The 25874-nt window shown below is 41.6% G+C and overlaps 1 protein-coding gene across 1 annotated transcript in view; it reads right to left on the bottom strand.

Annotated features, from left to right (window-relative positions):
* Nucleotides 1-4675: 4675 nt before the first annotated feature.
* TEX11 (testis expressed 11) overlaps nt 4676-25874 on the bottom strand; it is a 299675-nt gene continuing 278476 nt past the window's right edge. The window contains exons 29-30 of the mRNA XM_078065032.1: nt 5521-5685; nt 4676-4931 (exon numbers count right to left, since the gene is read on the bottom strand). Coding sequence (XP_077921158.1) covers nt 4860-4931; nt 5521-5685 — 237 coding nt within the window. The 3' untranslated portion in view covers nt 4676-4859. The remainder of the gene's footprint in view (nt 4932-5520; nt 5686-25874) is intronic.

Raw genomic sequence — 25874 nt, 5'->3', positions numbered from 1 at the left:
TAAGAAAAAGAGGCTGTTTCCACTTTGTTTGCATCAGAAAGCAAAGGAAGGAGGCCCTGAGGCCTGCAAGTTGGGGCAGATAGTATGTTTTGTTTTAACTAAAATTAGTTTTTAAAATTATAAGCACATGCAAAAAGAATTCCAATAGTGCCGCAGGGTATGAGCTTAAACACGAAATGGACAACAGACAACAAAGATAAAGACAACCTCTTGAATTTCCACTTCGCTTTGGTCTCCCCGCCATACAAACTCTGCCCATTAGCCTGGAAAGGGTCAAGCAGACGTTGCTAAAAGGGAACTATGGGAGTTAACTACCGAAGTTCTAAGAAAGCAGCAAGGGGCTTTAAATGGTTTTGAGCCTCTTGGCCCCAGACAAACTATATTTCAGGATGTTGAGAGGGATAACCTGTAGATGAGATCACTGCGCTGCTGTTTGTAACCTTTGGGGAGCCAGGGGGAATAAGAAAGATGCTGGAAGCCTAGAGAAGGACATATGTTCCTTTTTAAAGGGCAGATGGTAGGCCTCACAAGCTTTAGACAAGTAGGTTTCAGCTTAATCACAGGCAAGTTTCTAGAATACATTATGGGAAGGGATGGCTTGCATGACACCTAGATGGGAGCTAGTGATCACAAAGGGTTTAGAAAGCCCTTGACTTAAGAATAGCTCAAGACAGGGGCGCCTGGGTGGCTCAGTGGGTTAAGCGTCTGCCTTCGGCTCAGGTCATGATCCCAGGGTCCTGGGATCGAGCCCCGCGTTGGGATCCCTGCTCCGCGGGGAGCCTGCTTCTCCCTCTGCCTCTGTCCTTCCCCCTGCTTCTGCTCTCTGACAAATAAATAAATAAAATCTGAAAAAAAAAAGATATTAGATGGCATGCTGACCAAATATGCAGATAAAGTAGGTCTGAGAGGGATAACGACGTAATACAGACAGACTCTACTCAAAAAGAACAATTGGCAAGAGCAATTTAATAGAGATGAATGCACTCAGATGAAACACTGAGACACTAATTAATGGCAGGGAGGTATGAAAAAAAGAAGTTTTCATTTATTCTTTCAACAAGTATCTCCTGAAAGTGCCAGGCACTGTGCTAGATGCTGGGGGTATACAGTGGTGAGGAAAACCAGGGCACTGTCCACCCTTCTGGAACTTAAAGACTATTGGAAGAGACAGCTAGTAATCAAATTTAGTCCATAAACAAATACATATTGACAAACTGTGATGACTAAAATCAAGTGCTAGGAGAGCATATGACAAAGGAACCTGGCCCGGTCAGGGAAGGTTTCTCAGAGGAACTAGAGGAACTGACACTTGAGCTGACTTCTCAAGGCTCAGGAGGAATACGCTAAGGTGAAGGGGGCGGGGAGAGTAAACGGTAAGTCAAGTGAACCAACAATATAAAATACCTGCTTACATGCAAACTGTGGTCCCTGCCCTTCCCCTTGACCGAGACTCGGCTAGGGACTCAACGTGCTTGCTAGCCAGGTGGGTGGGCTCAGCCAATGACTTGGTGTGTTTTCCAGGGCTTGTCAAAGGGGCAGCCCTCATGGTCAGGCTGCTGGGGTTAGGACTGAGGAGACAGCCGCATAGCTGGGAGAACGTTCTCGAACAGGGAGATTGAGCAAATAGGTGGATACTTGAGGCTCACAGGAGCCAGGTGTCTCAGTGTTGGAGAAGAGAGTTGCAAATACGGAAGGGGAAGGAGGCTAGAACGAAGTCTCTGGTGTTGGATTGATAAATGGAGGTATCAGTATGAACTCAGGGTTTTTTTAAAATTAACTTACTTTAGAGCGAGCGAGCGAGCAAGGAAGCATGAGTGGGAGGGGGCAGAGGGAGAGAGAATCTGAAGCAGGGCTCGATCCCACGACCTCGAGATCATGACCTGAGCCGAAGCCAAGAGTTGGCTGCTTACCCAAATGCGCCACCCCGGCACCCAGTACGAACTGCCTTTCATGTATGTACATAGGCTTTTTATCGATACAATACTGTAAATGTATTTTCCCTTCCTTATGATTTTCTTAGTAACTTTTTCTTTTCTCTAGCTCACTTTATTGTACGAATACAGCATATAATAGACATACCAGATACGTGTCAACCGACTGTTTCTGTTGTCTGTAAGCCTTCCAGTCAACGGTAGGCTATTCGTAGTGAAGTTGAGAAGTCAGAAAATTATATGTGAGGTTTCGACTGCGTAGGGATTGGCACCCTCTATTCAGGGTCAGCTGTATCTACATCTATGTATCTACAGATATGCACGTATACGTGTATGTGTATGTACACAGACACACACTGATTTCCTAGCTCTTGGGGCCGCCTGGCTGGCTCGGTCGGTAGAGTGTGCGACTCTTGATCTCGAGGTCGTGAGTTTGAGCCCCACGCTGGGTGTACAGATTATTAAAAAAAAAAGATCTCTGGATACTATTTCCTAGCTCTGTCCACTGACAGGACCTAGAAACAATGGTGTCCCAGTAACGAGTGCCCCAGAACGTGGGCACTGGCTACCATTCTCAGTGAAAAGGAACCAGGGATCCTTGGGACAAATTCCTGATTCCGGTGCCGGGGCAGGGAAAGTACAACACGAGCCTGGAACACCTGACTGGGTCACAAAGTAAGGAAGTGTTCAGAAAACGGGGGGACGTGTCATAAGGGCAGAGGTGCCCGCTTTGGGCAGCAACATGATGATGCAGAGGTTCCGCGCATGTGTGATCTCTACCTCTACAGAGATCCTGAAGAGACTGAAAAGGAAGGGTAGGCCGCCGCTGAAAAGGCTGTGAGCAAGGAGGACTTTCATGGTGAACGGAAGGCTCCAGCTCCAGAGGTCACTGCTACTCAGCCTGAAGTCGCAGACTGGTCTGAAGACACGCAGGCGCCCTCGGTGCCTAGTCAGCAGTTCCCTACTGACGACTGGTCCGCAGCTCCCACTGCTCCAGGCCACTGAGTGGGTAGGAACCCATTCCGCCGAGTGGTCTGAAGTTGCTCGTCCACAAAGGCACACCAAACGGAAATGAGGTTGACAGAAAATAAAGAGCTTCTAGAAAAATAATGATATGGTGGATTATAACTCACTGAAGAAAATAGAAATCCATCAGTCTGTGTTAAAACATTTAAAAAACATGAACAAATTAGTGGGGGGAGAAGAAAATGTTCCACCTAACAAACACCAACTAATAAAATGAAGTGGGAATGGTGGAGATTTTAAAAAAATCAACATTTAGCAACCATCACGGTAAAAATGGATTCAGGCAAGACTCGTCAATGGATGCTAAAACTAGGAAGTGGGAGTTTAATGAGGAACAGAAAATCCAATTATCTTCTGCGATACACTTCACAATTACTTATTAATTACTAAGTATCTGGGAGATGCCATCTTAACCTTAGCCAGTAATGGGACAAATTGACATTGCGTGCCTGTTGGTACAATGCACCAAGAAGAACATATCAATTTTGTTGCAGACCTTCCAAAAATGCTCACACTGAATCTAATCATCAGGAAACATCGAACAGACCGGAGCTGAGGTTCATGCTACAAAGTAATTAGCCTGTACTCTTCAAAAATGTCAAGGTCATGAATGAAAGGATGAGAAACTGTTTCCGTTTGTAGGAGATGAAAGAGACATGACAACTAAATGCAACTTATGATTCTGAACTTGGGAAGGGCTTTATTAGGACAATCAGTGAAATTGGAATGGGGGTCTATGGATTAGACAGTGGAATGGCATCATTGTTAATTTCCTAATTTTGATGCTTCAGCTGGGGTCCTGGAGGAGACTATCCTTGTTTTTAGGAAATACACACTGAGGTATGAAGGGGTCATAGAGCAAGAGGTCTGCAAATTAATCTCAAATGGTTTAGAAAGAAACAAAGAGAATGACAGAGCAATGTGGTAAAATGTCGACACACAGGGAAGCTCGGTGAAGGGTGTATGGCGGTTCTTTGTGCTTATCTGCACTTTTGCTGTAAGTTATGAAACTATTTCGAAATCCAAAGTTAAACACTGTTAATCCAAATCAACTGGGAGAAAAAAGCCAACGTGATCTTACCGTACACTAATGCAAGTCTAGCCAGAATGAGACCGCTGAACTCTGTGTGGGTCAGACCTCACTGGAACGTGGAATTTGGCTCCTGTAAGGTGAGGGGCCTGTATCGGATGAGGAACCACTGAGGGCTCTGGGAATGTTCAACCAGAAGAAGAAAAAGCCAGGAGGATAGCGGGGAGCCTGACTTCCTTCTTCAGTTCTCCAAAGTGCATCTGGGACAGAGAGAGCAGACCTCTATAGGGAGACAAATTTTTGTTCAGTATGAGGAAGGGCTATTTACCAATTAGAGAGCAAAAAAGGGGGATTGAGCTATCTTGGGAGTTCCCCGTCGTAGGATATGCTCTGAAAGAGGAGGGACAACCCATCCTCATCAAGCGAGTTTATGAGTCTGCTCAATTCTGGGCCCAATAACGACTAAGGTCCTTCTGATGGAGAGCCCACGGTTCTCTGTTATCTTCAGGTAGTGGGAATTTGAACACTTCGGGAATGAAATGCACCCTGTGTTGGACTCGGATGAACATTTCCTTCTGTTCACATGGGGCATGAGTCATCCTGCTCTCATGTGGGCTATTTCAATATATAATATCCTGAGCACCTTGGAAAATTTATTTGTCCCCCAGAAATGAGCTGGTCACCACAGTAAAAGTCAAAATGCTTTTATTTTAGAAACTGTCATTTGACAACATCGAAAATAGGTCCTGAGAAAACAGTAACAAAAAACTTAGGAGAAAGTCTGGCAAGAACGTAAATGCTCAGCATCTCAGGACCAAACATCTTCAGGTTGCTGGCAGCCTGCCTGCTCATACACCTTGTCCCGGCACTTCTCACTCTTCATTAAAAAGTGAGCCCTTCTTTCGATCCAGCGCTTCCACAAGCTCACTATACAGAATATTCACCTGGGAAAGAGAACAGCAGATAGATTTCCTGAGACACAAGGAAATGTGGCACCGCTTCCCAGACTCTTAGGGAAGAGGGACCCCATCGCACGAGGTCCGTTGACTCGGGACAGCAGCGATTATAAGGGAGAAGGTGCTTAAAACATAAAATAGCCTTTGCTCTTATTTGGTAGCAAGACTTCCCCCCACCCCCCCTCAAGCCTCTCCTGGTTAGCTAGTGGCCCAGAAGTCTGCAACCCAGACTACTCCCTCGAGAAAACACCTCCAGAAACTGTCATCGTTGGCCCAGCGGTCAGTCCTTCCCCACTTGCACTGGCATCGACGGTGATGCATCTTTCCAGAGCTCTATCCTGACATTCTTCTTAGATTCCACTTGCTCTCCCTAGGTGCCCTCCGCCCCGCGTTCACCATCCTTCCTGGTTTTCACTCTAAGACGTTACTGTTTAGAGTCCCCTAAGTCTCGTAGTTCTGTGGAAGCACTGCGAGGAACAATGATCAGGATCCTTTCCCGGCCAAGAAGGTAGGGCTGAGTCTTTACCGGGTGCCCAGATAGAACCTCTCGGCCCCCCTCGTCCTCTTCCCTCCTCACCTGAGTTTCATAGCTTCTCTTGAGGGAGCCAAGGTGGTCAAGAAAACGCAAGGCTAGGCCACACCATTTTTCTGCAGAGACATACTTTCTCCTGCCATACATAAATATGCCAGTGTTCCAGGACTTGATCATCAGCCAGAGAATCTCTGTTTCTGGGTAGCCTTCCTGAAATCCAAGAACAGTATCAGTGCTGTGCCCGTTATTATTAAACATTATCAAGCATGGGTGCTCTGCTAACACCAAGGAAAGAGCCACAGCCTCCACGAACAATGCCAAGCCCCTCGAGAGTAGGAGGAGAGCATCTTGAAGGTTTGTCAGCTGTAGAATGCTCCACAGCAAGACCTCAGGAAGTGACATGTAAACTGGAAAAAGCACCGAGGCCCGCCTGGACTCAGCCTTGGTCTCCCTGACACAGGAGAAAACCCTATGTCTTGTTGGTGGCTCCCCTTGGTGTGTCCTCAGTCTATTATCTCTAATTCTCGGAGAAGCTTGTCAAGAAGCAGTTTTATCGAATCTGCTAATTTCCTCGACCTGAATCAGTGGGTATTTAGAATAGAAATTATATTCATCTTTAGGTTTTGCATATATATTTATTTTAAGGAACTGGCTCACACAATTGTGGGGGCTGGCAAGTTGGAAATCTGTAGGGTAAGCCAGCAGGCTGTATATTCAGGTAAGAGATGATGTTGCAATCTTGAGTCTGAAATCTGTAGGGCAAGCCAGCGGGCTGGAGACTCGGGCAGGATTTCACTGTTACAATCTTGAGGCAGAATTCCTTCTCCGGGAAATCTCAGTTTTTGCTTTAAGGCAAAACCTGATTTTGGAGGGTAAGCCGTTTTATTTAAAGTCAACCCATTGTAATTAAAAGGAAAATACTACTCTTCTGTGTTGACGACACGTACCGAGCTATGAACAAAAGGGCCCATTTCTAAGATGGTCCCTTCACCTAAGAGTAGTCTTCAACGTGGCTGATCACAAGATTTTGCAATAAAGAAAGGGATTGGTCTGAGGAGCTACTTTCCAGGTTCTTGTATAGGAGATGGACCACGAAGGGAGCATTCACGTGCTCGATCCAGGTTAAAGCCCTTCATCTACGCAACAGGCCCTGAAGGGGGAAATGCGACAAAAGACTCGGGCCGCGGTTTCTTGGGAGTGTCCACGTCTCAGCTCATTTGGGTCTACAGAAATCACCGTGCATAAAACCCTCTGAGAATGAGGGCGCTAAGAGGGACAAAACAAGGCTCTTATCCCAAAGGCCACACAGTGCCTCTGGGGAGCCAGGGCATCCGTGTACAGAGAGGACTACACAAGGCATGTGATTAGGACTAGGCAGAGTCACACAGGCAGTCGGTGCTCTAATTCGGTTAAAAAACAAACAAACGAGCATCAGACTGGCGCAGTCAGAGGAGGTCTCGTCTCTCCTTGGAACGCCACCTCCCGGCCCTGTCCACTCGGTAAATGTCTACTCTTTCTTCAAACTCACAAGTAGAGTCCCGTACTCCTTTCTCTCTGCTTCCACAGCAAGCTTTACGTCCCTGACACAACTCCAAGCACCCTGCTTTGGCCCTGTGCATGTATTTATGTCCTCCGTGCATGTATTTATGTCCTCCGCCAGATGGTTGCGTTCACGGAGGTGCAGGGCATTAGCCTTGCTCACCTCTGTATCCTCAGAGTCGCACACCACGCCTGGCCCGGAAGGGGAGCACAACGGATGCTTGATGGATGACTGCACGAACGAATGCCTCAATGCCCCAAGGCTCCCTCCTCTGTGAGGCAGTCCCCGATGCCCACGCCACTCGGTTCCTACGGCCCTCAGTTCGCAGCACCGCAACAGCACTTCGTAACACGGTGTTGGCCGTCTCCCCCACTCGGCCGGGAGCTCCCTGAAGGCAGCGTGGCATCTGCCTTTGTAAAGTCACAGCCTGGCACAGGGTCTGACAGGGTCGCGATCGTAACTGAACGGACGACCAAATGACTGAACAAACATGGCCTTAGGGTAGAGGAGTCGGACCTAGACATCCAGAGATGATAGGAAATCTCCACAAGAGGCAAATGCGTGGAAAGCAGACTGGTGGCCGTCAGGGACTGGGGCGGGGAAGAATGGCGAAGGACGCCTGCTGGTTACAGGGTCTCTTCAGAGTGACAGTGATGCTACAGATTCGGACACTGATGGCGCTTGCACAACACATACGAAAACCCGCAGAACCGGATACTTTACCATTGTGAGTTTTATAATATATGACTTACATCTCAATAAAAATGATAATCTAGATATACAGAGAAAGAGAAGGGATTCCGTGTGGGCAGAACAGGACAAATAAGGACCTGGGCTGTGCTTGACGTTGTGCACGTCTCAGGGGGACTAATACGTGTTTGGCCTAAGCAGACAATTTATGTAGGGAACTTAGTGGGAACTAGGACGAGAAATGTAGGGTAGGGCTACCTAAGTATGTCCTAAATCCTTTCCCTCGGAACATTAGTGTCATGAAAAATAGATGGTCAATAAAAACAGGGTTCTTCAGCCCCGTAGGTCTTGGACACGCTGCATTCTACACATACCCTCTTGGAGCAGTATAATGCACCTTCGTTCATTCAGCGTCCCAGGAAGTTTTACAGAAAAGAAATCATGTGACTGTGCTTAATCCAGGGTATGCAGACCATTTACTAACATCTTGTGGAATGTCGTTTGTGAAACACTGGCCTGGAGCGTAAAGGGTTTTGCATCACAAGCCATAGATTTTGGAATGTATTCTGCCGGCAATGAGAAATCACTGAAAGTTTCTGAGAAGGGAACGGATAGTGATGAAATTAGAGTCTTCTTGAGAGTGAAAGGCCAGTGGTGTTTAGGATGGACGTGAGTGTGAGAAAACAGCGAGACCTATTTAAATGGAACTGTTAAGAGTCTAAGGATGAAGTGACTAAGACGTGCACAACGGGGAGAACTAACATAGTGGCAATGGAAAGCTGTAAGGAAGATTCTAAAGGAAGAATCAATAAAACCTGGTAACGGCTTTGATATGGGAAATGAAAGATACATCAATTGAAAATGGCTCGAAAGTGCATAGTTTGAGTGGCTGAGGGAATGCTGATACCATTGAAAGGAGGAACTGGAAGATGATTCTGGGGATAGGGGATCAAGATAATGATAAGTTCTCCTTTAATCATGTTTGGCTTGAGGTAGCTTTGGGAGATAGGTAAGCTGTTGCCCGTATGGACTGGAACTGAGGTAACACTTGAAGTGTATCAATTCACTTGAAGGACAGAGTTACAGAATATAGAGAAGGAAAGAGTAGAGAATCATGGAAATGTTCACAGTTGGGTGGAGGAGTGAAAAGATAATGCAGAGGAGCGGTGTGAAAATAAAGGACACAGGAACAGATTTCAGTGAGGAGGCAGAGGTTAATAATGAGGGCCAGGGTAAAGAAAGAGGCTATCAGATTTGTTAGCAGTCGGTAATTCGCGGCGCCGCTGAGTACAGTGTGGCTAACGGGGCAGGGAGTGAGGGAAAGAGTGGCTCAGGATGAGGACAGACAGGGAGGCAAGGGCCATGTAGGCCACATGCAGAATTTTGGTCTTTAAGAGCAGTGGGAAACTACAGACAAAGATAAGCAAGGTCACATATTTGAAAATCTAAAACATCATTCTGGTCACTTGATGGAAAAAGGTATGGAAGAAAGCAAGAGATGCAAGGAGACCAGCTAAACGTTTCCTACAGTAGCTGAGGTGAAGATGATAACTTGAACTAGGCTGGTGATGGTGGAGGATGGGAAGAAGTGAATGAATCTGAGCTATTTAGGAGGCAGAACTGACAGGACTTGGTAACACACCAGAAATGGGGGGTGATGCCTATATGTCTGGCTTAGGCAACTAGAAAAACGATGGTGCCATTCCATGAGTTAGGCAACACCACAGGAGTTTTATTTCATGTCCAGTGTGGCTTAGGAGAATCACTAATCGTCAATAAAGTAATGCATCAGCGCAGCTACTCACCCCAAAGTGACCTAGACTGGCCTAGGTGACATACAAGTCAATGACAGCAAATATAGGTGTTGGCTCTTAGGACTTTCTGGGGCTCATAATAGAAGCCAGATTTTTTCTGTCCTCACCATCTTAATAAATACAGCAGTCATACAAATTTCTAACAAAACTAGGTGTTCTGGAACACAATGACTGTCTCTTTAGGTTCTCCTCGGGGCTCCTGAAGTGATTATTGTGTATATCAGTTTTACTGAGATATAATTCAAGTACCATACAATTTACCTATTTAAAGTGTACAATTCAATGGTTTTTAGTATATTCACAGAGTTCTGCAACCATTGCCACAATTAATTTTAGAACATTTTTATCCCCTTTAAAGGGAACCGTGTGCCCGTTAGTCACTCCCCATTTCCCCCAATACTCTTCCCACATCTTTCGGCAACTACTAATCTAATTTCTCTCTCTATAGATTGGCCTGTTCTGGACATTTCAGATAAATGGAGTCACACAGTATGTAGTCCTTATAACAGGCATCTTTCACTTAGCATAATGCTTTCAAGATCCATCCATGTTGTAGCATGTGTCAGTAACTCATTTCTTTTTATGGCAAAGTCTGTTCCCCTCACATGGAAGCCTCTTATGTTGCTTCTCAGGACACAGCCTCTGTTCTTATAGATTGCCCTTACCCCGGGAAAAAATCTCTAAGTCCCTGCTCCAGAGCTTTGGCGGGGGGCAGTGGACCCCTTTCTTCTGAGTGATACACCTGCTTTTAGAGTAGGGTACTGGGTAGGGCGGTAGTCTCTAGTGTTCTCGGCTTGCCTCTTTGGGTGGGGAACCTCTGCCCTATGAGTTAGCTGGGGCAAGGGTCCCAGTGGTCTGACTTGCCTGAGGTAGATCCTTTGCCCTCTAAGTGAGGGCTGGGAGAAGGAAGGGAGGCCTCACTCTTTTGGCCATACTTGCCAAAAATTTAGCCTTTGTAGCTTGGAGCTGAAGGTGGGAGAGAAGTGCTGACAGCCTGCTGCTCTTTGTGGGACATCATATCGTTCAACTGGGAGGCTGAGGGGAGTGGGAGCATTGTTTCCGTGGCCACAGTTTCCTGGAGTGGAGCTTCCATCATGCTGAGCTGGGGGTGGGAGAGGGGGCCGAGTGGGTCATGGCTCAAGTAGCACAGACTCTCAAGGATCCTACCAAGATTTAGTAGATTTTCTTGAAGAGATCCTTTTACATTTTCTGTATGTTCTTAAAACAATTTCTAAAGACTTTAGTTGTTTTTTCTTTCTTTTCCTTCTTTTAAAAGATTTATTTATTTTTAAAGATTTTATTTATTTGAGAGGGAGAGAGAGAGAGAGCAAGCACACAGGAGCAGGGGGAGTGGGAGAGGGAGAAGCAGGCTTCCCACTGAGCAGGGAGCCTGAGGGGCTTGATTCTAGGACTTGGAGATCATGACCTGAGCCAAAGGCAGATGCTTAACCAACTGAGCCCCCCAGGCACCCCTATATTTATTTATTTTTGTTTAAGAGAGAGCGAGAGAGCACGTGAGCCAGTGGGGGGGAGGGGCAGAGGGAGAGAATCCTCAAGCAGACTCGCCGCTGAATGAGGAGCCTGATGCAGGGTTCAAGCTCACGAACCTGAAACCATAACCTGGGCTGAAATCAAGAGTTGGATGCTTAACCAACTGAGCCACTCAGGTGCCCCTAGTTGTTTTTTCTATAATTTTCACCAGTATGGTTGTTTTCCTAGGGAACATGCCCATTCAGATTCTCATATTGCCATTACAGAGGTGGAAGTCTCTAGAAACCTCCTTTTATTAATAAGGAAATTGAGGCCAAGATATTCAGTGCCATCTGCCTAGGGTCACACAGTATGTTTGTGGCACAGATAAGAGTAGAAGCCAGGGGCACTCACAAGCCTTTGACTGGTTATTTTCCCAAGCACACCCTCCAATTTAGTGAAAATGTCTCCATTTTCACCTGATGTTAACAAAGAAATATACTGTTGTTCATATAGATTTTCTTGATTTGATTAATTCTGTGGTTGAACAACTTTTGTATGTGTTTCTTAGCCAACTGCATGTCTTCTTTTGTAGCTTACCTAGCTACAAAAAAAAAGCTATTGCTTTTGCTCATTTTTTTCTGGTGTTGGTAATCTTTTTTTTATTGATTTTTAATTTAAAAATGGATACATAGATGAATGGAGCAGAACAGAGACCCCAGAAACAAACCCATGATTATACGGTCAGTTAATCTATGACAAAGGAGGTAATAATATACAACGGAGGAAAAGATAGTATTTTCAATAAATGGTGCCAGGAAAACTGGACAGCCACATGTAAAAGAATGAAACTGGACCACTTTCTAAGACCATACACAAAAACAAACTCAAAATGAATGAAAGACCTAAATGTGAGACCTGAAACCATAAAAATCCTAGAAGAGAACACAAACAGTACTTTCTCTGACATCAGCCATAGCAACATTTTTCTAGATGTTTCCTAAGGCCAGGGAAACAAAAGCAAAAATAAACTACTGGGACTGCATTTAAATAAAAAACTTTTGCACAGCAAAGGAAACCAGAAACAAAATAAAAAGACAACGTGATAAACAGGAGAAGATATTTGCAAATGATATATCTGACAAGGTACTAACCAAAATATATAAAAAATGTACACCACTCAACCCCCCAAAAACAATCTGATTAAAAAAATGGACAGAGGACCTGAGTAGACATTTTCCAAAGAAGACATACAGATGGTGAACAGACACATGAAAAGAGGCTCAACATTACTCATCATCAGGGAAACGCACATCAAAACCACAATAAGATATCAGCTTACACCAGTTAGATGGGCTAAAATCAAAATGACAAGAAATAACAAGTGTTGGTGAGCATGTGGAGAAAAAGGAACCCTCATGCATTGTTGGTGGGAATGCAAACTGGTGCAGCCACTGTGGAAAACAGTATGGAGGTCCCTCAAAAAATTAAAAATAGAAATACCATATGATGTAGTAATTCCACAATTGGGTATTTACACAAAGAAAACAAAAACACTAATTCAAAAAGATATATGCACCCCTATGTTTATTGCAACATTATAGCCAAGATACGGAAATAACCTATATGTCCATTGACAGACAAATGGATAAGGAAAGTGTGGTGTGTACGTACACACACACACACACACACACACACACACACACACACACACACAGAGGAATATTACACAGCCATAAAAAAGGATGAGCTCGTGCCACTTGAGACAACAGGAATGGATGGACCTGGAAGGTGTTACGCTAAGTGAAATAAGTCAAACTGAGAAAGACAAATACCATATGATTTCACTCATAAGTGGAACCTTAAAAAAAACTGAAACAACAAATGAATACACAAACAAAATGCAGAATCAAACTTATAAACACAGAGAACTAACTGATGGTTGCCGAAGCGGACAGAGGTGGGGGTTGAGCAAAATGGATGAAGGGAAGAAAGAGATCCAGGCTCCCAGTTACGGAATGGACAGGTCACAGGCATAAAGGCAGGGCATAAGGGGTACAGTCAGTGATGTGGTACTAGCCATGTAATGGGTGTAATGGGACAGACGGGGATGGGACAGACGGCAGCTACACTTGTGCATAATGTATAAACTTTGTCAAGTCGCTAAGTTGTAAACCTGAAACTAATGTAACATTGTGTGTCAACTCAAATAAAAAAATAAATAAAAATAAAAATGCTACAAATATTTTATCTAAGTCCATGGCTTATTTTAAAGCTTTCTGTGGTATCTTGGGTCATTCACTAATTTATATAACTGAGGGGCGCCTGGGTGGCTCAGTCGGTTAAGCAACTGCCTTCAGCTCAGATCATGATCCCAGGGTCCTGGGATCGAGTTCTGCATCAGGCTCCCTGCTCAGCGAGGAGCCTGCTTCTCCCTCTCCCTCTGCCCCTCCCCCTGCTTGTGCTTGCTCTCTGTCAAATAAATAAATAAAATCTTTAAAAAATTTCTGTAACTGAATCTATTTTTTTTTCCTGTACCACTTCTGGGTGGGTCCTCTCCATCCCATAATTAAAAAACCTAGTTTCCTATATTTTCTCTTAATACCTTTATATCTTTGATTTTATGTTTAGTTCTTTTTTAATTTTTAATTTTAGTTTTTAAAGATTTATTTATTCATTTTAGAGAGAGAGACAGTGTGTGTGCGAGTTGGGGGAGGGGCTGGGGGGGGAGGGAGAGAGAGCATCCCAAGCAGACGTGGGGCTCGATCCCATGACCCTGAGACTACGACCTGAGCCGAAATCATGAGTCAGATGCCCAAGTGACTGAGCCACCTAGGTGCCCCATAGTTGTTTTTTGTTTTTTAAGATTTATTGATTTGAGAGGGAGGGAGAGAGAGAGAGAGCACGAGCTGGGGGAGGAGCAGAGAGCAAACCCTCAAGCAGACTCCCCACTGAGTGCAGAGCCCAACCTAGGGCTCAATCCCAGGACCCTGAGATCATGACCTGAGCTGAAATCAAGAGTCAGCGTCCTAACTAAGAGAGCCACCCCTCATGTTTAGTTCTTTAATCCATCTGGATATTCATTCTTTTGTTCTTTATTTTTGTGCGTGGTATGAGGTAAAAAACAGTATGAATACTTACCACTTATATACTACTATGTGCTAGACAGCTAAGTACTTAACATATATTAATTATTTAATATTACTAATAACACTATAAAGTAGGTACTAGTATTATCTTTATTTTACAGATGAGGAGACAGAGGCACAGAGAGTTCGGTGATAAGACCAAGGTCATACAGCTAATAAATGGTGTAGCCAGATTTTAAATGGGCAGCCTGGCTCCAAAGTCTGTGTTCAACCACTGTGTTATACTGGCTCTCAGTTTAAAGGTAAGGATTTAACTTTACTTTTTAAATTGTCCTTACGTCATTTTTTTTTTTTAAAGATTTTATTTATTTGACAGAGAGAGAGAGAGAGACACAGCGAGAGAGGGAACACAAGCAGGGGGAGTGGGAGAGGGAGAAGCAGACTCCCTTGCTGAGCAGGGAGCCCGATGCGGGGCTCGATCCCAGGAACCTGAGATCATGACCTGAGCCGAAGGCAGACGCTTAATGACTAAGCCACCCAGGCGCCCCTAAATTGTCCTTATGTCATTTTTTAAATAGACCATCTTTCTCTCAGTGATTTGATATACTTCCTTCATTGCATACTACATTCTCATAGAAATGTGGTCTTTTTCTGGCCTCTATCCTCTTCTATTATTGTGTTTTTGTTTAAACTAATATCATACTTTCAAAATTAATAATACATTATAGTTTTTATATTTGATCAGTCAAATCTTCCCTTGGCTTATTTTCTTTGGGGGAATTTTAGCATCATCACATTTCATTCAAAAAATCCTATTAAGAAATCCTATTGAGGAACATCTGGGTGGCTCAGTCGCTTAAGCGTCTCCCTTCAGCTCAGGTCATGATCCCAGGGTCCTGGGATCGAGCCCCACATCGGGCTCCCTGCTCAGCAAGGGAGTCTGCTTCTCCCTCTCCCTCTGCCTGCTGTTCCCCCTGCTTGTGCTCTCTCTCTCTGACAAATAAATAAATAAAATCTTTAAGAAAAAAAATACTATTGAGATTTTTATTTTGATTGAATTTAGGAAAACTGAGTCTTATTAAGCCTCCCCATCCAGGAACATGGTATATATTCCATTTGTTGGAGAACTATGACATTTTTAGAGCAGAAAGGGAAGATCTGTCGAAAGATACAGACTGAAAATAATGGAGAACTGGTACAGTGCTTCAGGAGGTACAGGAAGATTAAACTCACAGTATAAGATTGCAGGAATATCTCTTCCTTTAAGAAAAAGGTTAAGATGACTAAATAAGTACGATGGCAGAATGTTATGGTTGAAACATGGACCAATGGGGAAACTCATACTTAATGTCCTTCATCTTCTCAATTAAAAAGATATGATGAGATCATTTACTAGGGTCATCATGAAGTAGCTCTAAGTTTTTATCAAAGTACAAAAGGCTTTTTATGAGAGCAGAAAAGGCTTGAAGCAGCCATTTTACTTGAGTTTGCAAAAAACTTGACAGGAATGAAAGGATTTCTGAGCAGTGATAAGAACCCATTTAAAGTTTAACATGAATCCGTATTGGACAGTTCTGTGTTTTTTTTAGAATTTATTTTTATTTTTTTCATAATTAACATACAATGTATTATTTGCCTCAGGGGTACAGGTCTGTGATTCATCAGTCTTACCCAACACCCAGTGCTCTGTGCTTTGCTCTAGTGATTCTGCTGATTAATATCAGGAGAAAAACTGATGGTGGTAGGTCACTAGGCTAGGGAAAAAAATGAAACAGCAGGCATGACCGAAAAAAGAAAAAAGAAAGAAAGAAAGAGAGAGAGAGAGAGAGAGAGAGAGAGAGAGAGAGAGAGAAAGAAAGAAAGAAAGAAAGAAAGAAAGAAAGAAAAAGAAAAGGAAAAAAGGAATGTGGTTACATTGGTCTATAAGAGAATGGGAAGAGCTGAGTTATTTGAAGTCCAAGTGAGAGCAAAGAATAGGTGTGGGGAAGTAAGAGATTATAGTAACTAGAAAAACTTTGAGTTGACAATTTTGGAAATGGAGCTTATATGGGGTATAGACAGTGGCTAAAGAGCAAAAACACCCCCTCCCACCGTGAGGTGGATGAATTGATAACATGGATGCCAAAGTCACTTAGGATAATAAACTGAAGTTACCAAGGAAGGAAAAATTGGGCTCAGAAAGCGCTAGTTCATGACAACACTGATAATAAAGAGACAGAAGACACAGATTTTAAGTGAAGAAAAGCAGCAGGAAGATGGTGTGTAAAAGCACAAAGTGATAACACGAAGCAGAGATTCAGGTAATTTAGTTCCTTCTTCTGCCAAGAAAAAGGGAGTGGGAGAAGATGAGCCCTCCACAAAAACAATTAGTGAGGGACATGTTGTCTTGAGGGAAGATCCTGCTTTGTTCTAAGAGGAAGAAGGGAGAAGAGGTGAAGATTGATAATAAGGAGAATATTGCCTACAGTTCTGTGGGGGAAACACTATCTTTTTTGGGGAGGTTGGATGAAGTTATAGATGACCTTGAGAGTGAGGGTAAGGATTTAGAGAATGCAGAGCTATCAGAGATTTGGGGGGGAAAAGGAGACGTGGGGAAAAAGGAGTGATGTAACAAAGTTGGTGTTTTAGGGCGACATATTTAATAGGGATGAACAGGTAGAACTGGAGAAGAGTTAGAGACCACTTAGGAAACTAACTACAGAAACCCAGAAGAGACACGATATCTAAGCCTGGATCGAAGATTTCTTTGCATTAACCTCAATTCCAGCTACAAGGAGATGTGAAGCTTGGAAGAAGAAAAATTTGATGAAGGAAAAACCCTAGGACCATTGTGCTATGAAGAAAGTGCACCAGGTTCAATTCTCAGCTTTGCTTTTACATAGCTGCATGAGCTTGCATAAGACATTTAATCTTTCAAGGCCTCAGTTTACAAAATAATAAAATTGAAATGGATTAACCTTAAAGATCATTCATTTCAGTTCTAAATTCTATCAGTCAATGAATGAAGCTTTAGATCCTAAGTCTTGTTTATAAGCTATTATAAGATTGGCAGAAGGAGTAATTCTGTCAATACTAAACATGAAAGGAAAGATGATACTGACAAATGGGCAAGCAGTGTTTCTCAAATTTCACAGTGCATACAAGTCACTTGGGGATATTGTTAAAATGAAGATTCTGATTCACTTGTTCTGGGATGGGGCCTGAGTTTCTACACTTCTCACAAGCTCCCAGGGGATGCTGATGCTACTGGTCCATGGACTCTACTCTGAGGAGCAAACTCCTAGAAAGTATAGCTCAGTAGTTTGAATCACCTTAGCTTCCTTTGTAAAAGAAATGAGGCTGCTTTCTCCTGGGCTTCTTGCTGGTTATGCAACATGCCTTTGTGACTCTCTGTGACTCAGATGTCAGCTGTGAGATTTTGTTTGTCCCTTTTATTTAAAAATGTGTAGGGATTTCCCCCTATTACCTATGTTTCTGTATGGTCATAACAATGAACCAGGGAACTTCCACTTCTATGAAATGGAGTAGATGTACTTATCCCTATTCCTTCTACTAAGTACAACTAAAACCCTAGACATTGTTCATAAAATAACCATAAGAAGACTCAAAAAGATATTATTCATAAAACAAATAAAAGACTCTGAAAGGTAGAGAGAAGGAAGACTGGCTAGGGACCTTGGGGCCAAGGAATGACATACTGGTGAGTTCCCTGGGTTTTCAGTTGTTCGTATATCTGACAGTCGGTGCTAGAGATGCCAACAGGCACAGACAAACAAACGCCCCACGAAAAGTATGTTCTCCCTAGACAAAGTACCAGGAAAGGGGCAGCAATGCAAGACAGAAAACCTGTAGACATTAACTATCCTATTACAGCTGAACATCGCAGAAAACACTGTGGTCCTAGCCCCACCCACTCCAGCAAAAGCCGAGTGGGGAGCCTAAATTTCTATCCTTGTGAGGGTGTAATGAGGCACGCCGACCACTGCCTGCATGGTATCAGAGAATGCCAGATAGGGAGACAAGACTTTCATCCCCAATGGCTGGTAATGAGGCATTCTCCTATCCTCTGAAGTATCAGTGGAACCTAGATTTCCACCCCCAGAGAAGGTGGAACAAAAGACGAACAGAGTCTGCAAACACTTGTGAAGAGGCAGGACTTTAACCATCGCACAGCAGATAATGAGGCACCCCCACCATGGTGTCAGTGGAGACCATGTGGGGCACCATCTCCACCCAGCAGTAACAAGGAATCCTCCCCCTTGAGTATCAATGCAGGCCAAGTGGGGAACCTGAGCGTCTATTTCCACCTGGAAGTAATAAGGCCAAACTCTCTACCCTGGCATAGCAGTGCCAGAGAAATCCAGCTAAAACAGAAGGTTCAAATGAGATCCAGAGTCTCATAAACATAACATGAAAATGTCCAGGTTTCAATAAGAAATTATTCATCAGACCAAGAACTAGGAAGAACTCAGACTGAATGAAAAAAGACAATCAATTGATGCCAACACCAAGATGACAGAAATGTTACAATATCTGACAAAGATTTTAAAGTAACCATCATAGCACAGTGAAGGAAACAATCAACAAAATTAAAAGGCAATCTATGGAATGGGAGAAGATATTTGCATATGACATATCTGGTAAACAGTATCCAAAATATATAAAGAACGTGTAAAATCCAACATCCAAAGCACAAATAATCCAATTAAAAAATGAGAAGACTGGAAGAGACATTTTTCCAAAGACATACAGAAGGCCAACAGACACATGAAAAGATGCTCAACATCATGCTTATCATCAGGGAAATACAAATCAAAACCACAGTGAGATACCGCCTCACACCAGTCAGAATGGCTAAAATCAACAACACAAGAAACAACAAGTGTTGGCAAGAATGAGGAGAAAGGGGAACCCTCTTGCACTGTTGGTGGGAATGCAAACTGGTGCAGCCACTGTGGAAAACACTGTGGAGTTTCCTCAGAAAGTTAAAAACAGAACTACCTTATGATCCAACAGTTGCACTACTAAGTATTTACCCAAAGAATACAAAATACTAATCTGAAAGGATATATGCACACTGCTGTCTATAGCTACATTATCTACAAAGCCAAATTATGGAAAGAGCCCAAATGTTGACTGATGAATGGATAAAGAAGAGGTGGTATGTATATATATATGTGTGTGTGTGTGTGTATCTATATATATATATATATATATATATATATATATATAGATACATATATATAAACAGACATATAGACATATATATATACACACACACTAGACACACAAAATAGAACGTTACTCAGCCATCAAAAAGAATGAAATCCTGCCAAGTGAAATAAGTCAGTCAGAGAAACACAAATACCCTAAGATTTCACTCATATGTGGAATTTAAGAAACAAAACAGATGATCACTGAGGGGAAAAAAGAGAGAGGCAAACCAGGAAACAAAGAGACTCTTAACGATATAGAGAACAAACTAATGGTTACCAGAGGGGAGGTGGGTAAGGGGATGGGTTACGTAGGTGGTGGGGATTAAGAAGTGCACTGGTTGTGATGAGCACCAGGTGCTGTACTGCAGTGTCGAATCACTAAATTGCACACCTGAAACTAATATTACACTGTATGTTAACTAAGGGGAATTTAAATAAAAACTTAAAAAAATAAAGTAACCATCATAAAAATGTTTCCATAATGTACATACTTCAAAGAAAAAAAATAGAAAGTCTCAGCAAGGGGTGCCTGGATGGCTCAGTCCGTTAAGCGGCTGCCTTCTGCTCAGGTCATGATCGCAGGGTCCTGGGATCGAGCCCTGCATCAGACTGCTTCTCCCTCCCCCACTCCCCCTGCTTGTGTTCCCTCTCTTGCTGTGTCTCTGTCAAATAAATAAATAAAATCTTTAAAAAAAAAAAAAAAGAAAGTCTCAGCAAAAAACCAGAAGATATAAAGAAGAACCTATGGAAATTTCAGAACTGAAAAATGTAATAGCTGAAATAAAAACCTCCATGAGTATCAGTTAGGAAAGACGTTGGGTTTGAGGTTGGTGTTGAGGAGAGTAACTACCATGACTTTCAGTACTTTGAAGAAACCTCAGATGTGAGGCCTTCTGGCCAAGCTTCTGTGATTTCATATTGCCAGAGCATTTCTGTATCCCTGTGGCTTGCAGCTTTCTATAAGTTTGCTGTGGCAGAACCAAGAAAGAAGGCATATGCAGATTTCTACAGAAATTATGATTCCATGAGAGATTTTGAGGAGATGAAGATGGGTGGTATCTTTCAGAGTGCACAGTGATTTTGGAATGTAAAGAATTCCTTTGGGTTGAGTTCCATTGAAGTTTGTCACTGACCTGTGTTCCTGAACTATGAAACACGAATATTGGGTTATGGAATAGTTTCTCTTGGTAAACAAACAACTAACAAATTAAAAAAAGGAAAAAAAAAACCCTCCATGAATAGGTTCAACAGCAGGATGGAGGAGGCAGAGGAAAGATCAGTGAACTCAAAGAACAACAGAAATTACTCAATCTGAACAACAGAAGAAAATGGACAAAAAATAAGAGAATAAAGCCACCAGGGACTCATGGGACAATGACAAAGGTTTTAACCTTTCTGTCATCAGAGTCCTGAAAGAGAGGACAAAGAGGGTCGGGCTGAGAAAGTACTTGAAGAAATTATGTGTGAAAACTTACCAAATTTGGCAAAAGACATAAACCTACAGATTCACAAAGCTGAGTGAATCCCAAACAATATAAACTCAAAGAAATCCACCCAAGAGACATCATAGTCCAACTTCTGAAACTAAAGACAAAAAAAATATTGAAGGCAGCCAAAGAAAAATAACACTTTACTTACAGGGAGAAAACAAGTTAAACATTAGCAGATTTCTCACCAGAAGCCCTGGAGGCCAGAGAAGTGACACAATATTTTTGAAGTACTGAAAGAAAAGGATCATCAACCTGGAATCTTGTAACAAAAACATCTTTTGGGAATGACAGAGAGATAGAGACATTATCAGATAAAGAGAAACTATGAGAATTTATCATCAACAGATCTTCTCTAAAAAAATGGCTAAAGGCGGGGCGCCTGGCTGGCTCAGTCTGTAGAGCGTGTGACTCTCAGTCTCAGGGTCATGAATTCAAGCCCCACGTTGGGCAGGGAACCTACTTAAAAGAATGGCTAAAGGAAGCTCTCCAAACAGAAAAGAAAGGATAAGAAAGGAACCTTGCAACATCCAAAAGGAAAAAAGAAAATAGTAAACCTGTATTTTTACACAGGTAAATACAATGAGCTTTCCTTCTCCTTTTGAGTTTTCTAAATTATGGTTGAAGGTTGAAGTGAAAATTACAACACTGATGTGGTTCTAAATGTATATACAGGAAAATTTAGGTCAATTATTAAGTGGGGGAGGGTAAAGAGAGGTAAGGTTTCTATTTATTTAAAGATTTTATTTATTCACTTGAGAGAGAGAGACAGTGTGAGAGAGAGGTCGCACACGAGCAGGGGGGAGGGGCAGAGGGAGAGGGAGAAGCAGACTCCCCACTGAGCAGGGAGTCTGACACAGGGCTCGATCCCAGGACCCTGAGATCATGACCTGAGCTGAAGGCAGATGCTTAACCAAATGAGCCACCCAGGCACCCCTAGAGGTAAGGTTTCTATACTTCACTTGAACTGGTAACATGATGACAGCAGTAGACAGTAATAAGTTTCACACACACACACACACACACGTGCACGCACACACACACGCACTCTAATATCTAAAGCAACCACTAAAAAAAAAAAAAGCTACACAAAGAAATACAGTTAATAACATTACAGATGAAGCAAAATGGAATTCCAAAAAATGTTCAAGTAATCCACAGGAAGGCAGGAAAGAGAAAAAAGAAATGAAAAACAGAGAGCAAAACAAACAAAACAAAGAACAAAAAAATGAAGTGGCAGATTTACTCTCTAACGGATTAGTGATCTAAATATACTGCTTAAGGGGCGCCTGGGTGGCTCAGTCGTTAAGCGTCTGCCTTCGGCTCAGATTGGGATCGAGCCCCGCATCGGGCTCCCTACTCTGCGGGAAGCTTACTTCTCCCTCTCCCACTCCCCCTGCTGCTTGTGTTCCCTCTCTCGCTGTCTCTCTCTCTCTCAAATAAATAAAATCTTAAAAATAAATAAATAAATAAATAAATATACTGATCAAAAGACACATTAGTGAAGTGGACTAAAAATGGGCTGTCTATATGCTGTCTACAAGAAATTGACTTCAAATATACAATTATAGGCAGGATGAAAGTAAAAAGATGCAAACAGGTATATCATGTAAACATTAATCAAAAGATAGCAGGAGTGGCAAATTAATATTAGTGACTGTAGACTTGAGAGCAAAGAAAATCACCAGATAAACAGAAAGACAATATATACTGATAAAAAGGTTACTCTACAAAGAAGATATAGCAATCATAAATGTGTATGCATCCAACAACACAGTCACAAAATACATGAAGGAAAAACCAATAGAAGTGAAAGGAGAGCCAAATAATTCCAGTTATAGTTGGAGACTTCAACATGCCTGCTCAAACACTAACAGAACAACTAGCCTGAAAATCAGCAAAGATATATAAGAACTTGGAACACCATCACCCAGTGGGATCTAATCAACATTTACGGAACAATCCTCCTAACAAGAACAGGTTACAATTCTTTTCAAAGTGCCTGTGGAATATATAGTAAGATAGATCATATCCTAGTCCATAAATAAATCTCAAAAAATTTAAATAACTGAAATCATACAAGCTGTGTTTTCTGACCACAACTGAATAATACTAGAATTCAATAACAGAAAGATAAAAGGAAAATCTGTAAACACTTAGAAATTAAACAATACACTTCTAAGTGATTCATGAGTCGAAGAGGAAGTCTTGAGAGAAATAAATAATACAATGAAATAACTGAAAGTGAAAATACAACATAGCAAAATTTGTAGGCACAGGTAAAGCAGCACTGACAGGGAAGTTTACAGCCCTACTAAGTGATTCATGAGTCGAAGAGGAAGTCTTGAGAGAAATAAATAATACAATGAAATAACTGAAAGTGAAAATACAACATAGCAAAATTTGTAGGCACAGGTAAAGCAGCACTGACAGGGAAGTTTACAGCCCTAAAATGCATACATTAGAAAATGAGAAAAAGTCTCAAATTAATAATCTAAGCTCCCATCTCAGGAGCCTAGAAAAAGAGCAAACTAAGTGCAAAGTAAGCAGAACAAAGTAAATAATAAAGATTACAGCAGAAATCAACAAGACTAAAAATACAAAGACAACAGAGAAAAATCATTGGAGGAGCTGGTTCTTTGAGAAGATGGATAAAATTTACTAACTTCTAGCAAGAATGACAGAGAAAAAAAGGAAGACAAATTATCAGTATCAGTAATGAAATACAGTGAATATCACTATAGAACCTGCACACATCAAAAGAATAATAAGGGAATAATACAAAGAACTCTATACACAAAAATTTGACAACTTAGATGAAATGGGTCACTTCATTGAAAACCACAACTGACCACAACTCACCCAACAGAAAACAGGTAATTTGAACAGCTCTATAACTATTAAGAAAAGTAAACTTGTAATTTAACAACACTTGAAAAAAATATCCAGGCCCAGATAGTTTCACTGGAGAATTCTATCAAACATTCAGAAAATTATTAACATAAAATCTATACAATCTTTTCCAAAAATATGGAAGAGAAGGGAACATACCCCAATTCATTTTATAAAACATTAGTATTACCCTGATACCAAAAGCAGACCAAGACAGTATACAAAAAGAAAACTAGAGGCCAATATCTCTCATGAATATAGATGAAAAATCTTTAACAAAAACACTAGCAAATAGAATTAATCAATATATAAAAAGAATTATGCACCATGATCATGTGGGGTTTATTCCAAGGATGCAAGGCTGGTTCAACATTTAAAATTGGTCAATGTAATTCACTATATTATATAGAAAAAAAGTCACATGATTATACCAACTGATGCAGGAAAAGCATGTGACAAAATTCAACACTCATTCATGATAGATTCAGGGAAAAAAAATGGGGTTAGGGAGCTTCTTCAACTTGATAAAGAGCCTCTACAAAAACCTACAGCTAACATTATACTTAATGGTGAAAGACTGAATGTTTTCCCCGATAGTGAACAAGGCAAGAATACCCACTCTCACCACTCTTAACATAGTGCTGGAAGTTCTAGTCAGTACAATAAGGCAAGAAAAGGAAAGAGAAGGCATATATAGCGGAAAAGAAGAAATAAAACTGTCCGTATTTGAGAAGGGGGATTAAGAGTACGTTTATCTTGATGAGCACTGAGTAATGCATAGAATTAATGAACTGTTACACTGTACACCAACAAATATAACACTGTATGTTAATTATACTTCAATAAAAAAGAAGAGAAAGACCCTAAAACAAAACAAACAACAAATCAACAACAAAAAAACACCTGTCCCTATTTGCAGAGGACATGATTGTTTACATAGAAAATCCTAAGGAACCTTTCCCCCCAAAATTCCAGAAATGAGTATGTTCAGCAAGGTTGCAGGATTCAAGACAAACACATAAAAATCTACTGTATTTCTTTATACAGTAGACCCTTGTACACATGGGTTTGAACTGTGCAGGTACACTTACACACAGATTTTTTTTATACATTCAGTACAGTACTATAAATGTGTTTTCTCCTTCTTATGATTTTCTTAATAACATTTTTGTTTCTCTAGCTCCCTTTATTGTAAGAATACAGTATATAATACATATAACATTGAAAATATGTGTTAACTAACTATGTTATTGGTAAGTCTTCCCATCAACAGTAGGCTATTAATAGTTAAGTTTTTGAGTAGTTAAAAGTTATACATAGATTTTTGACTGTGTGATGGTTGGCACCCCTAACTCCCATGTTGTTCAAGAGCCAACTATATTAGAAATTAATACATGGACATCATTTACAATCACTCAAAAAAACCTGAAATACTTAGGTATAAATCTAACAAAACATGTACAGGACTTATATGTTGAAAAGTACATAATGCTAATGAAAGAGATAAAAAAAACTAAATAAAGAGACATACTTTGTTCATGGATTGGAAGATTCAATATAATAAAGATGTCAATTCTTTTTCAGTTGAGATATAACTAAAGATGTCAATTCTTGATATACACTGCACTGGGTTGGATAGTGTCCCTCAAAATTCATGTTCTTCCTGGAACCTCAGAATGTGACCATATTTGGTAACAGGGTCATTGAAGATGTAATTAAGTTAAGATGAGATCATACTGGAGTAGGATGGACCCTTAACCCAATAATAGCTGGTGTCCTGATAACAAGACAGAAGAAAAACAAGAGACTCGTAAGAAGAATTCCATGTGATGACAGAGACAGAAATTGCAGTGATAAATCCATAAGCCAAGGAACGCCGAACATTGTCAGCAACCACTAGAAGCTAGGAAGAGACAAGGAAGGATCCTCCCCCTAGAGACTTCAAAGAGAGTGTGGCCTTGCCGACACCTTGATTTCAGACTTCTAGCTTCCAGAACTGTGAGAGAAGTTTCTGTTATAAGCAGTTAGTGGTAATCTGTTTTGGCAGTCCTAGGAAATGAATACTGTTCAACACAATTGCTATCAAAATCCCAGAAAAAATATTTGTAGACATAGACAAGAGTATTCTAAAATAAATATGTAAAGGCAAAGGAACTAGAACATCCAAAACAATTTTGCAAAAGAATAAAGTGGGTGGAATC

The sequence above is a fragment of the Halichoerus grypus genome, chromosome X (assembly GCF_964656455.1).
Source record: "Halichoerus grypus chromosome X, mHalGry1.hap1.1, whole genome shotgun sequence".
NCBI classification, from domain to species: Eukaryota; Metazoa; Chordata; class Mammalia; order Carnivora; family Phocidae; genus Halichoerus; species Halichoerus grypus.
This window is presented reverse-complemented; position numbering and strand designations above follow the sequence as displayed.